The sequence below is a fragment of the Carassius auratus genome, chromosome 17 (assembly GCF_003368295.1).
Source record: "Carassius auratus strain Wakin chromosome 17, ASM336829v1, whole genome shotgun sequence".
Taxonomy (NCBI): domain Eukaryota; kingdom Metazoa; phylum Chordata; class Actinopteri; order Cypriniformes; family Cyprinidae; genus Carassius; species Carassius auratus.
The window spans coordinates 17,761,542-17,774,819 of NC_039259.1; the positions used below are offsets into that span (position 1 = coordinate 17,761,542).

The following is a 13,278-nucleotide window of genomic DNA, read 5'->3' on the forward strand; positions in this document are numbered from 1 at the left end:
CAATATAGTCTACCGATGATGCTAAAATAACACTGCTCCTAACTGACACTTCCTAAAATAAATATTACGTGGGAACCTTTACGAATAATAATTAAAAATGTAATGTTTCCCCACCTCTGAAATGACTTCTAATGTAAACCAGATCAGATAGACAGGAAATATTATAAAATCAGTAATACAGTGTCACATAACTTGTTTACATTCAACCCCAAATCTCCCCCTAAATTATCTCACACTGAAATATTGTTTCACTCAGAATGCATAGTGAATTGAATTTCCATCCCTGATAATACGTGCCATAAAGAACCTTTGGTAATGAAAAAAAGGTGAAGCTGCTACAGTAAAAGTGAGCAGGAAAAGGGGGAAAAAAAGAGACCTTCAAAAGGAAGAAGAGATTGCTGAGGCAACGCAGTAAAGAGAGCAGGCCTTTAAGCATGCAGTCATCCATTTCCTCAAACTGCAGCGAAAGCCAGGGAGAGACAGACAAGTAGACAGACAGACAGAAAAGCTCTACAGCTAGTGATAAAGACACAGGGACAAAAGCATAGGGGTTACTCGCATTAGTGTCATCAGGAGCAGTCTATATGCTGTTAGCACTGATCGGTTAAGAAAGATTTGTTACAGAAAAGGTAAATAGCTGGGGAATAAAATATTTTCACTCAAGTTAAAATGTCCTCTGTCAGTCAGCAGCATCTTGTAAACTAGTGCAACTAGTCTAACTAAACATGCAGCTCAGTTTGTGCTGCTCTGAATGGTTTGCAGGTATTTATTAGTCATGGCTGAGAGATATTAATGGCTTACCTGGATCTCTTTCTTATACTGATCCATATCTGCTAATTTAACTGCAGCTTCCTTCTCCAAAGCATTAAGCTGTTCTTTAAGCTTCCGACAGGTAAGATCCTTGTCTTCTACATTCCTCTGTAAAGTTTTCACTGCCACAGCTGCATCAAAAAACAAACAAACAAACAAACGTGCAAATTATATGTGCTCTCACAATTAGTGGTCGACCAATATATGACTTTTTTTTTTTTTTAAATCGGCATTGGTCGATACGTTTTTTTTCTTGGCCGATGTGTTCGAGGCAGGACTTTTATTTTGACGGCGCTGAGAGATTGTGATTTCAAATTATGCTGCGCTTTATACATATGTGTCATATTCATGTCGTTTTCACTGTGTGCTGTATGTAAAATGAGGGTTACCCTGGCTTTATTTGAAAAATATGATTCCCAATGCACACAAACTTCCCAGAATACTGAGTGCCCTGTTGTTTACAGTGTTTACTTTTATTTTATATTATAACTTTATAAAATATGTATTTATTTGTGAAAAAAAAAAAAAACTTTTACAAATTTATTTTTTAAGCCATAGTCAAATTATTTAAAATTTCTTAAATATTAATAATAGAAAAATTATATCGGGATTATATCCGCTTCCAAAGATAATCTGCATTGGCATCGGCTGTCAAAAAACACAGATAGGTCAAAAACTACACACAATTATAAGGGAAAAAGTTCACATGCTCAAGTTTTTGTTCACAATTCCAGATGCTTATATCATACACACACAAAAAAAAGTTTAAAAATAGCAAAACTGGCCACATGTGTCTTACTAGGGAGGTTGTTCAGACTCAGGCTGCGGAGTCTGTCATTGAGTTTTTGCTGTTCTATGGTCGACTGTCCCAACTTCCTTTTAAATTCCTGCAAAAGATTTTAAAGAATAAATGGACATTTTAGTAAGAAATTAATCAATAGATTTAACTTGAATACACAAAGACCCGTTCAGAATTCATATGTGCCGTTACGGATGCAGCAGTCAGACCTCTAACTGTTTCTGCAGAGAGCTGATGTCTGTGATGCAGGAGTCTCTCTTCTGGTTGATCATCTGAAGCTCATTTTTATGAATTCTCTTTTTGCCTTCAGCATCTCGAAGCTTGTCAGAGATTTGTTTCTGCTTGTTGCCCTAAAAAGAGAGAGAAATCTTTTATCAAGCATTTTTGATCTTTTATCAAAAAATAGGTATAATAACAATTTTGTACATAATAGAAACGTGTTGTTAAATTGATGTCCTAAATCCTCACCACAGCCTCCAGCTCCATCTCCAGACTCCTCTTCTTGGCTCGGAGCTTGATGATCTCGTCCTGCTCCTCACTCTTCTGGTTTAGGAGCTCCTGCTTTCTCCTCCTCTCCCACTCAAGCTGCTGCTGGCGCTCCAGCTCCTTCTTGGCTGCCTGTAAGGAGCACCAAAGCAGCGGTTAGTATAAAATTTAAACACATTTTTTTTTTAAAGGAATCTGAAACCTCCTCTCACCTCCTTCCTCTCCAGCTCTCGGAGTCTCTCCTCCTCTCTTTGTCTCTCCAGCTCCCTCTGTCGCTCCAGTCGGAGCTCTTCCTCCCTCTTCCTCTTCAGCTCCAGCTCTCGTGCCTCCCTCTCTCTTCTCTCCTGTTCTTCTCTGGCCTTCTGTGCCCTCTTTTCCTCTTCTCTGCGCTGCTGCTCAAGCAGGGCCTGTCGGCGCTTCTCCAGCTCAGCATTACCCATCTCCATATTTTTCTTAAACTTATCCTCAAAAGTCACTAGATAGACAAAGCACTCATATTATTACAATAAACTGGAATTTTCAAGCAGCTGTTATATTTGATAAAAAAATAAATAGAACTTGTTTTTGTGAAATGTTTTATCCCTCTTTTTGGCAACATATCCCTCTTTTTTAATACAACAATATTTATAAATTTTTAGCAATATGGAGAGAGGGAGCTGAAAAATCAGTAGGGTGCAAATCACAGCCAGGTAAGCAGACTAAAATTATATTTATTCAATATTCAGAAAATTATTTATACCAATTGTTTAAATGTCTTTCCCCAAAACAAATAATATTACACAATCTGTGTGCCTAAATAGAATGTGTCTGTTTGAACTCTTTGATACCTGGTGTAAACGTGGGAGGATTCTTTTTTTAAAGTGACAGTAATAGATATTTGTATTATGTAATAATGGGTGTGGACTAAACCCATACAATTGTTCCTTGATTTCTGTGGAGGCTCAGGCTCATAGAGGTCCTCAGCCAGGCCTGCATAGATCGAGGGAGTGGTTCCATTCACAGAATCACCAAGCTTCCCCCTAAATGTTCATATTTATGGAGAAAAAACATTGACAAAACAATTTAAGCAATTCAGACAGTAATTTAAAATGTCTTTTACATTGATGAACAATGGTTTGGATGTGAAAGTTTTCAGCCAATCGGATATCAGGTAACAAGCTAGTCAACAGTACCTCATTGTTGGCGCTAGCAGCTCTGAAGGAAGTGCCATAGGCAGCGGCTGTCCCATTTTAGCCATGTCTACCAGATGCATAGCAAGAATAAACTCCTCAGCCTGTAGTTTACCATCCTTATTCACATCAGCAAGATTCCTGACAAAGAAACATACAAAACATGTCAGTAAATCAAGGCATGTAACTATACGTTTATACAATCTGAAATGTGCTAACTTAAATTTTAAACAGAAAATGTCATATACAAAGAAAAGAAGTATTTTGAAGCCACTTTTACATGTTTCATAATATTAGGCCTGTCGTAAACAACTGTTAATCACATATATATAAATTGCATGCACCTGCTCTTGTGCAATATAATATCCCTTAATTAAGATTTCGGTAATAACAATTTCTATGAAGCCCGTATTTATTATACATTATAAGGGTATTCTTAAGGCATTATCATGAATACATTATGCATTATAAAAAAACCTAATAATATATCAACTCATGAATAATCATAACAATTATAATAAAACATACTTACGTCTATGTGGTTTTAAGTTTATATAACACACAATGAACACCATATTAAAAATTAAAAAACTTAATTTACAGAATAATGGACAGTATCATGTCTTGACATTGTTTAAGATCTGCACAGTATCTTACTACAGCTTGTGAGTGGTTAAATGTTGAGTGTTATTTGAGTGTTTCCTGTGGAGCTAATGTTAATTAATTGATGTGAGCTTAATACTCCTACTGAAAAAAATTCTATGTTTTATATGGTTACATTTTATTTTGTTGGTCCCCTTAATCAATCAACTACATGCCAACTAACTCTCATTAGAGTATTAGTTAGCTCAAGAACGGTAGAATCTAGTATGGTAGAGTAAGATGATGTACTTGCAAAAACAATATAGTCAGTTTATCTGTTGGTTGACCATCAAAATAAAATGTTAGCATATGTTTACAGTAGCAGACATACTAATACTCTAGTTGACATGTAGTTGCATAGTTACTTATCAACAGGTGACTAAAGGGTACCATCAAAATAATCCAACTGATATTACAATAAAAATAGTTCAAAGCAAATGCGTCATATTACACATTCATCTCATCTTATGGTTGGTCTTCTTTTTCTTCTTCTTATTACATATAAGAAGTCTTTGACCGCTCTAAGTAAAGTAGCATCAGAAAAACGGCAAGCTATGAGACTTAGAATACATTATAACTATGAGAAATATAATAAATTGTAAGAGTGAATAAAACGTGTTCATTGTGTTATAAATCAATATACTCCTAAAAGCTATAACCACAAATAAGTAAATATTATAATATATTAAAACTGTTCTTATGAATATTCATTAGATGATACAACATATTATGTTTTTTATAATGTATTATGCATTCATTATAATGCCTTAAGAATACACTTATAATGTGTTATAAATACGGGCTTCATAGAAAGTGTTACCAAGATTTCTTAAAAAAAAAAAAAAAAAAAAATGCTTTATGCAAATACTGGGAAGGGGCAAACACCTACCAGATGGCAGCTAGCTGAGTCTGAGTAAGCATTGTTGTAGCCATTGCAGTTCTCACTTGAGGACCTGTAGAAATAAAATAAAAAAAAGCAATAAAAGAACTCATATGGATGCTAATTACCATATTCATAGAAAATGATTTTTACTAGATTTATAGGGGAGAAAAATGCCTATTTGCCATGTCTTTTTTTACTGAAGGTTTTTTTTTCTCTTTTTTTTTTTTTTTACAACCAGCTTGTTGATACTGTTGCTGTACTAAAACAACTGGTCTGACTAGAGCTGGTTGCCATTTCTATTGTCACAATGCTAGAAACCTCCTAAACCATCAACACATTACGACATCTAGAAACTCTTTTCACACAGAAAAATGAGTGCCATTCTCAAATTTCGTGTAACAAAACAGCTTGCCCCTGAGATGTAGGCAGTGGGCTTATACTCAATGCCATAAACCTGTGAAATAAACCTTCCAAAGTCATGTTGTACCCACGTCCTCATTCCTGAAACTCTCTAGCACATGGGTCTTTGTCATGAGGTATGTAAGTGATACAGTCAACTGCTTTGTGGATGAGCCACATGGGTGTGGATTGCCATCCTAATGCACTACTAGCCTTCAGCTAAAGTCTCTACATCCCATATTAACCATAAAACCATGAGATTATCACAGAGGCATTTTAAAAGTTTTGTCCCCAGGCATCCTTAAGACAACCTACAGTACATAAGTGTTATCTGAACCCATAAGTGCTATCTGAACTATTCGGTCTGGCAATTATTTGCACAATAATAAGACAAACGACTGTTTTCTTTTTTAAAGCCTTTGTAATTAAATACCTGTTAGATAACCAATCATTTGCTTGTCCAGGCTGTTAAACTGCTGCCTGTATTTGAGTCGTGATGCCTGTGGGATGGTCCAATCAGAAGGGCCACCCTTAGGAGAGTTGCTGGTCAGTGAAGTGGAGGAGGAGGAGTTTGAGCTGTAGACATAAGCGCACACGTCACTTTGTGTGCAGATAGTATTATGTACACAGGCAGTGGATTAATTATACACTATAAAGGTCTATGTGTGGAAGTTCCTGACCTGCTCGTGCCCAGGTCCAGCAAAGATGGAGTGGCAGAGAAGCCCAGTGGAGAAGAGGAAAAGGAACTTGAAACTGGGAGAGCTACGGGAAAAAAAACACAAACAAACACACCTTAAAGAAAAATTTAGGCAGTAACACTCTTTCAGAGACAGAGTGTACAAGCAATTAATGAAGGAACACATCGTGCACAATAACATAAGCTGCAAAGTTGTCATTTTGAGACAGTTTATGCATAAAGGACTGCTTGTTAAATCACGATATAGCTCAGTCTTATAGGTACAAGCTACAAGCTGAAGCAAAGAAAATGCTGACTGCAGTGAGAGATCAGTGTCATTTCACCTTTGGCACACTGTATATTCACATTGGCTCTTGGCTTTACAACGTATCCACAATGACGTAACACTAACATTCAAAAGTATGGGCTCAGTAAGATTCTTAAAAGTTTTTGGAAGAAGTTTATAAAAAAATAAATAAAATAAAAATAATATATATATATATATATATATATATATATATATATATATATATATATATATATATCCAAAATAATATATAAACATAACTTTTCTCTTATATACATGCATGTGTATTTATTTATGTATATCTACACATAATAAATATACACAGTACACACTCATATGTTATGTAAACAAAAACCTTTATTTTGGATGAGATTAATTGCCATTAATCATTTGAAAGCACTTATACACACACACACACACACAGTATATCTTACTGATCCCAAACGGTTTAATAATGTGTAAAATAAATATCATCAAAATAAAGACCTGAAGTGTACCATCAGAAATGCCACACTGAATCTACGAACTGTCATAATCTTAAAAGACAAATAGCACAATTTCACTAGATTCAGGCTTGACTTGCTGTCTTACTGGAAGAGAGAGGGATGTGGGTCGGCTGTAAAATGCCTATAGGTCCATTAGGCAGGGCTGGAGTGCTGATGGTGGGCATCACTGGCACTGACAGCCCGGTGCCCATCATGGGAGTCATGCCCGGCATGGGGCTCATGGTGGTCATTGGTATAGGGGTCAGAATGGGCACGCTGGGCATCATGGGTACATTTGGCATTGTTCCCATTCCTGTAAAAGCACAAGGTCAAATTCAAACAGACACATCTAGACAATAAGACAACAAGGTTGCTTGAGAGGTTTTCAAACCACTTCTGTTTATAGAAAGCTTTTTTACAAATATCAAAAACAAGAGCTAAATCTTGAAGCTAAAAAGCTAAAGACATGTTTCTCCTGTACACTTTGAAGGTCGTGGTTACAGCCATCTGTTCCACATTACAACTCAACTCTTCTTGTGGCCATCAAGCTGTGCACCTGCTGTCATACGAAGGTCTTTCACGAGGATTGAGGTTCTACTAGCAAATGGGGAAGTATCTTTTGCACTTTTATCAACCTTTAAATCAATAATTCTTCTTCTCCTCCTCATCCAGTCTGCTGTGTCTTGCGTGCCGACGCATGTCCGTGTTAATGCGTGTGGAAGTGGAAGTGTGCTCATACATGATGAGCGTGATACTCTCCAAAATGGAGGCAAGCAACAGCTTGTTTTCTTTGCACACAAAACGTGTTCTTGTAGGTCTTACGGGTTCGGAATGACTTGAGGGTATCCTTTTAACACTAAACTGCTACTGTACCTTTAAGACTTCAATGACCTCCATACAATGCAGGCCAGATTGCTGAACAGTAAATATTGTTGTTTGGGCAGCATTCATGTGTGCTTACGGCCGGATATGGTAACTAAAGAAATACTTTGGCCTGTTCTGTATTGTGATAATTAGATTAACATTAATAATCTATAGGCACAACAACAAATGGTGTACTGATTCACATTTTGGTTACAGTGCAAGCGTGCTACAATCCCAGTGCCCTCTTAGATCATCACTCTGCAGGATATAGTGTAGTTAGGCAGCGTACCGAGAGGTGTTGCTGGCATGGTTGGAACTGGCACAGGTGGCTGCTTCATGATGATGGGCAGAGCTGTAGGAAGATTCTGTCCCTGCAGTTTCATCTTGATCAGCTTCATGGCTATAGAAAACTCCAGCCGGTCCATCCTACCATCTTTATTCATATCAGCCAGGGTCCTACCAAACACAAACAAACGGGTCAAGACTTCTCCATCGATTTTTTCTTTTTAAAGACTGTGCATGGTCAGGATTTCTTACCAGATCTCAGCTAGCACAGACTGGGGAAGCCCTGACTGAATGAAGAAGTTTCTTGCTTTCTCCCCTATACACAAAAATGTAATAAAATATAAATATTAAATAAAATGAAATATTTGGTAAATAATTTTATATGAAGTACAATGTAAATGAATTTATATATTATTAACTTCAAGAGATTAAACTCACATTAAAAATTGAAATAATAATAATTAGGAAAATATAAAAGGTTTTTAAAATTAACACATTTGAACAATGGCTCCCCATCACATACCTGTAACAAAGCCCTGTACTGGCAAGAGGGTGTCAAACTTCTGATCATGTTTGTCCCTCTCCTCTGGGGTTATAGCCCAAATACTCCGACCACCTTACAAGAAACGTAGACAAAATGAATAAAAGATAAAGAAGAGAAAAAAGAAATAGGGATAAGAAATAAACTACTAATAGTGCAGGCAGATTCAATATTCTAATATCAGCAGGTACATTTAAATGCACAGTTACAGTCAAGCTACACTGAGATTTGCATAATGCATAGTCAGGCTGTTCGAATTATATATGTGGCACATCGCTTCGGTCTTTCGGTTCAAGTGTACAATGCAAAGACAAAAAAAAAAATAAAAAAAAAATAAATAAAAAAATAAAAATAATAATAAAAATAATAATAATAATAATAATAATAATAATAATAATAATATATATATATATATATATATATATACACTATTTCACATTCCCATTTGTGTTGTCTAGGTCTGACTTCATAAGATTTAAGATGAAAATATTTAAATTAAATATTACTTCGTGTCACCCTGATATTTATTGAAATTACAGAGTTATGTCAGCTTAAAGCTGCAGTAGACATAACACTCTTTCAAAAAACCTATACACATTTTCTATAAAAATATAATGACATTCTTCTGATTTTTTTTAACAAGTTGTACATGCATTTGCAAGTCACATATATTCCATTTCAACTATTTCATTAAAAAAAACTTGAAAAAGTGTACATTTTCCGTTTTACAAAATTATCACCACCAACTGCATTCAATTTTTACATAACATTAAGAGTGAGCTGCCATTTTAAATGAAGAGGAAATGACATCATTTGAGGAGCCAAGTTTAAAATCTGGCAATTTAAACTGCCATTTAACATTCACAATATGATTAGCCGAGCATAACATATCCATTCCATCACATTATATAGCTAGATACATTTTTTTTTTCTACCAGTCCCTTGAATTTAACTCTTGAATGCTTATCCAAAACAAGGAGAACAGCAGCCATTTTGGCTGGAATTGTCTGAATAACCAAACACATTCATTTTCATTAATTCATTCACCTTTCTTAAAAACAACCATTCTCCAAAAGAAAAGGCAGACATGCCACAGAATATCTTATAAAACTTAACGTTCAATAAACAACATCCCTTGAAACATTTACAGGGTGAACGGATAAAAGTTATTCAAATGTACAGCAATATGCATGTTGTATATCCATTTTAACAAGCACAAGTCAGCTATCAAAAAAGCTAAATCAATAAGCAGTGAGGTGTCAGTGTGACAGATGGGCTGCTGACAGGCAGAAATCAAAGCGGATGGTCAGAGCCGCTAGTGTGTGTGAGCAACGCATGCTGCAGTGTGTGAGAGCAGCGTAGCACCTGCACACACGCCGCAAATATGATAGAGACACGATAAATAGGAAAGAACTCACGTTCTACTGCATTTATGAGGCTAAAGGTCCTCTGACACACAAATCCTCTTGGTTGGGACACGTGGGTAAACACACACACATAGAAATATAAAGCAGAGCTCTTACCATTCATGGCTGCAGGTGGCAGGGATATGAGGAGCGCGGTCCTGATCTCCTCGTCTCAGCTGGCTAGATCAGTCATCTGCACCACACACACACACACACACACACACACACACACACACACACACACACACACAAAGAGAGAAAGAAGAAATGTCCACTCATTAATAATGCAGGCAGGGGAGTGCAGGGCTGTCGCTATCTCCGTCCTGCACTCTCAGAGTGAAAGAGAGAGAAGAGGATGTGTAAAGGAGAGAGGAAGGGTGAGAGGGAGGAGATGAGCGCTATAAACTCCCCATACAAATGTTTTCAACAGACTAATGCTCTATGTGCAAAATCTTAATAAACAATGACACTTTTATGACTGACTGCATCGATATCCTCCTTCTAATAACATGAGAAACTGATTTCACTGCGATCAAAGAAAGCTTGATCATTACTTTGGGTGGAAACAACACTTGAACCCCGTAAAACCTGAATCATGAAATAAGAGCCAAGAAAACCCAACAAACTGAACTTTTAATGAATTTGATACAGTAGAATATAAAGCTCACTCTCAAAGAGGAAAAATACCTCAAGTCTATAAAAAGGCCTAAACTGAGCAAAAATATGTCAATTGGTACAAATGCAAAATTTAAATCAACAAAAATTGTAAGCTGTCACTCTATATCTCCTAATAATGTCTTCGGACGTATAATGAAATAAAAGCACTATGTAGGTTTATTCCTGTAAGCCTGACACTGATGGATGAAATCATATATAACTCTTGCAAATTGAATAAATATTACGGTAATGCTTCCGGTAAATGTCAGAGGTGGGGGTCACTAATGGGAGTCAGCCAAGAACTCTGATTCACACATTAAATCAATTATATTCTGACATCATCTCTGTACTGTACACATGAAAAAAGATCGAGATGGCAGATAATTATATTAAATATGACTGGGGTGAGTTGATATGGGTACAGGCAGAGACCAAAACAGACATAATGGACAATGATTTACATATATGCAAGTACAAAAACATGTATATAGATCCTATTTGCATTACATTTCATTCACACGCACACAAACACAAATATGCCAAAATTTTAGCTCTGCCATCACAGGAATAAATTACAGTCATATAAATGCAGCCTTACGATATGCAGCTGCCACAGGGAAAAAAGGATGAGCAAATATAAAACTATTAGTTTATTTGAAAACTGAAGGACTGTATCTTTGTCTGTATATCCCTGAGAAACACATCTGACCAGGCCGGGGGCTGGCAGTAGGGCTATAGAGAATAGCTTTCCGATTCCCAACCCTTCTACTAAATTATTTCATTCTTGCAACTTTAAGTTTTTGCAACTTACTAGGTTTATGATTTGTCATTCTCATTCTCTCTCTCATTCTCTCTCTCTCTCATTCTCTCTCTCTCTCATTCTCTCTCTCTCTATATATATATACATATATATATATATATATATATATATATATATATATTTTTGATCATATCAACATATCGGCCAGTCCAAGCTGGCAGACACCATCCAGCATAATTATACAAGACTGTCCCACCACAGACAAGTCATTTAGACCACCCAGACTTATGACTTTTTTTTTTTTGTCTAATATCTAATATCGGCCGATCCCAAAATGTCCAAGCATCAGCTAGGTTAATATAGGACTACCACTAATCAGAAGTCATTTAACAGACCAGTTTTGCTGTAACTGACAGCTGTCAGGTCTTCAAAACCAATCACTGATAGCAGAATATACACACGTTGAAAACAGGGAGAAAGTAGCTGACAGGAAGTGATGTGTGGCAGTATTTGGTGGGGCTGTGGGAGCAGGTCAATAGAGGAACAGAATGCAGTTAGACAGGACAAGCTTCCAGAAAAGCGCTCGGATAGGGCAAGCTTGTCATGCGTGTCGTATCACTCCCTTTTCTCTCATTCTCTCCCCATCTAACACACTGGCTGTGCTTTTCTTTTTTTCAAAGAGCGGTGGACAGATTGAGTGACTTGTTTATTTGCATTTAATGCCATGACACCAAATCTGTGCAAATATTAGGCAGGTCAGGTGTTTTTATTTTTTATTTTTTTTAAGAAATTGTTAATGCTCATCAAGTCATAATAGTGTGACATTAATACGGTTTAAAATTGCCATTTTCTATTTGAATATTTAAGATGTCATTTTTTTCCTGTGATTATGGCAAAGCTACTTGAGAAACTTTTTAATTATTATCATTATTTACAAAAAAAAACATTTGTATTAAGCGCTACTTAATATTTGAGTAGACACAATGATACCTTTTAAGGATTCTTGGATGAAAAAAATAAAAACATTCAAAAAAGCATTTATTTAATTTTTGTAACATTAAAAATGTCGTTACCATTACGGCTAAATAAAACAATTAATAAAAAGCAAACAAACATTAAATGTAAAATTTAAATTGAATGATCTTTCACAAACTGCATATTTAAATGAGAATAACTATATTTAAATTGGAAACTGCATGCGTTGCATAGCTCTCTTTCCAGTACATATTGAGTCAAAGGGAAATCACCCAAAACCGCTGTGTTCCTGAGAGCTTTGAGAGACCAATGTTATTTCATTGTGGCTTTGCATGTTACTTGCAGCTGGGTCAAATTTTGCATGGATTGATCTACAGCAAATATCGAAAATTCTGCTCTTAATAAAACATTTAAAAATAAATTTTTCTTTCCATAATATTATCATTTGCTTGTCAATTATAACGTCAAATTCTTTGGTACTATATGAATTCTTTGGAAACCCTCAATCACAGAGAAAAGGACAATGTAATGGTGTCATGCTTCCTTCACTAACTTTATTTTAATGACGTATACAGTACAATGTGAGAACTGCAAAGATAGACTGTGAGGTCATAGCTGGGCATGTCCCGCCACCTCCTGCCTCCACCCTGTGTATGATTTAACAGCCACAAAAGAACAAAGGAAGTGGGAGGAAAGCAAAAACGAAACAGGATGTCAACAGGTCACAAACAATGTTAAACGCTCTGGACCCACAGCCTCGTGGTCGGAGAGGACATTAAGCCACATTAAGACCAACAAACCCTGTCTGTGTGTCAGACCGTTCACTTTTGTTCTTGCCACTGAATCCTCAGATCTCATAAAATGAAAGCATTGCTTGTAGAAGTGAGCGTGTAGCCTTGATCATGTAATAAAATAAATAAATAGATAAATAAATAAATAAAACATCTCTGGCATTATTACCAGAGGTGCTGAGGGCGGTTGGTACAATTTCATGTCCCTATACTGTTAAATTATATTTGCTTATTCGTCAATTAGTTAGTTTTGTAATCCATTTAACTGAAATACGTCTGTTTGACTGATTTCAAGAACCCAGAGCTCTTCCACTTTCTGAGAGACGTTGTCAGATGGCTTTAT

The 13,278-nt window shown here is 36.2% G+C and overlaps 1 protein-coding gene across 2 annotated transcripts in view; it reads right to left on the reverse strand.

Annotated features, from left to right (window-relative positions):
• The window catches only part of LOC113117460 (intersectin-2-like), a 29,722-nt gene that overhangs the window by 14,859 nt on the left and 1,585 nt on the right, over nucleotides 1-13,278 (reverse strand). For both annotated transcript variants that reach the window (XM_026286149.1, XM_026286148.1), the window contains exons 2-16: nucleotides 9,870-9,945; nucleotides 8,329-8,421; nucleotides 8,058-8,121; nucleotides 7,810-7,976; nucleotides 6,763-6,969; nucleotides 5,869-5,950; nucleotides 5,622-5,764; nucleotides 4,796-4,859; nucleotides 3,268-3,405; nucleotides 3,011-3,114; nucleotides 2,308-2,570; nucleotides 2,078-2,227; nucleotides 1,819-1,959; nucleotides 1,610-1,697; nucleotides 802-941 (exon numbers count right to left, since the gene is read on the reverse strand). In XM_026286149.1, the coding sequence (XP_026141934.1) occupies nucleotides 802-941; nucleotides 1,610-1,697; nucleotides 1,819-1,959; nucleotides 2,078-2,227; nucleotides 2,308-2,570; nucleotides 3,011-3,114; nucleotides 3,268-3,405; nucleotides 4,796-4,859; nucleotides 5,622-5,764; nucleotides 5,869-5,950; nucleotides 6,763-6,969; nucleotides 7,810-7,976; nucleotides 8,058-8,121; nucleotides 8,329-8,421; nucleotides 9,870-9,876 (1,851 nt within the window). In that variant the 5' untranslated portion in view covers nucleotides 9,877-9,945. The remainder of the gene's footprint in view (nucleotides 1-801; nucleotides 942-1,609; nucleotides 1,698-1,818; nucleotides 1,960-2,077; nucleotides 2,228-2,307; nucleotides 2,571-3,010; nucleotides 3,115-3,267; nucleotides 3,406-4,795; nucleotides 4,860-5,621; nucleotides 5,765-5,868; nucleotides 5,951-6,762; nucleotides 6,970-7,809; nucleotides 7,977-8,057; nucleotides 8,122-8,328; nucleotides 8,422-9,869; nucleotides 9,946-13,278) is intronic.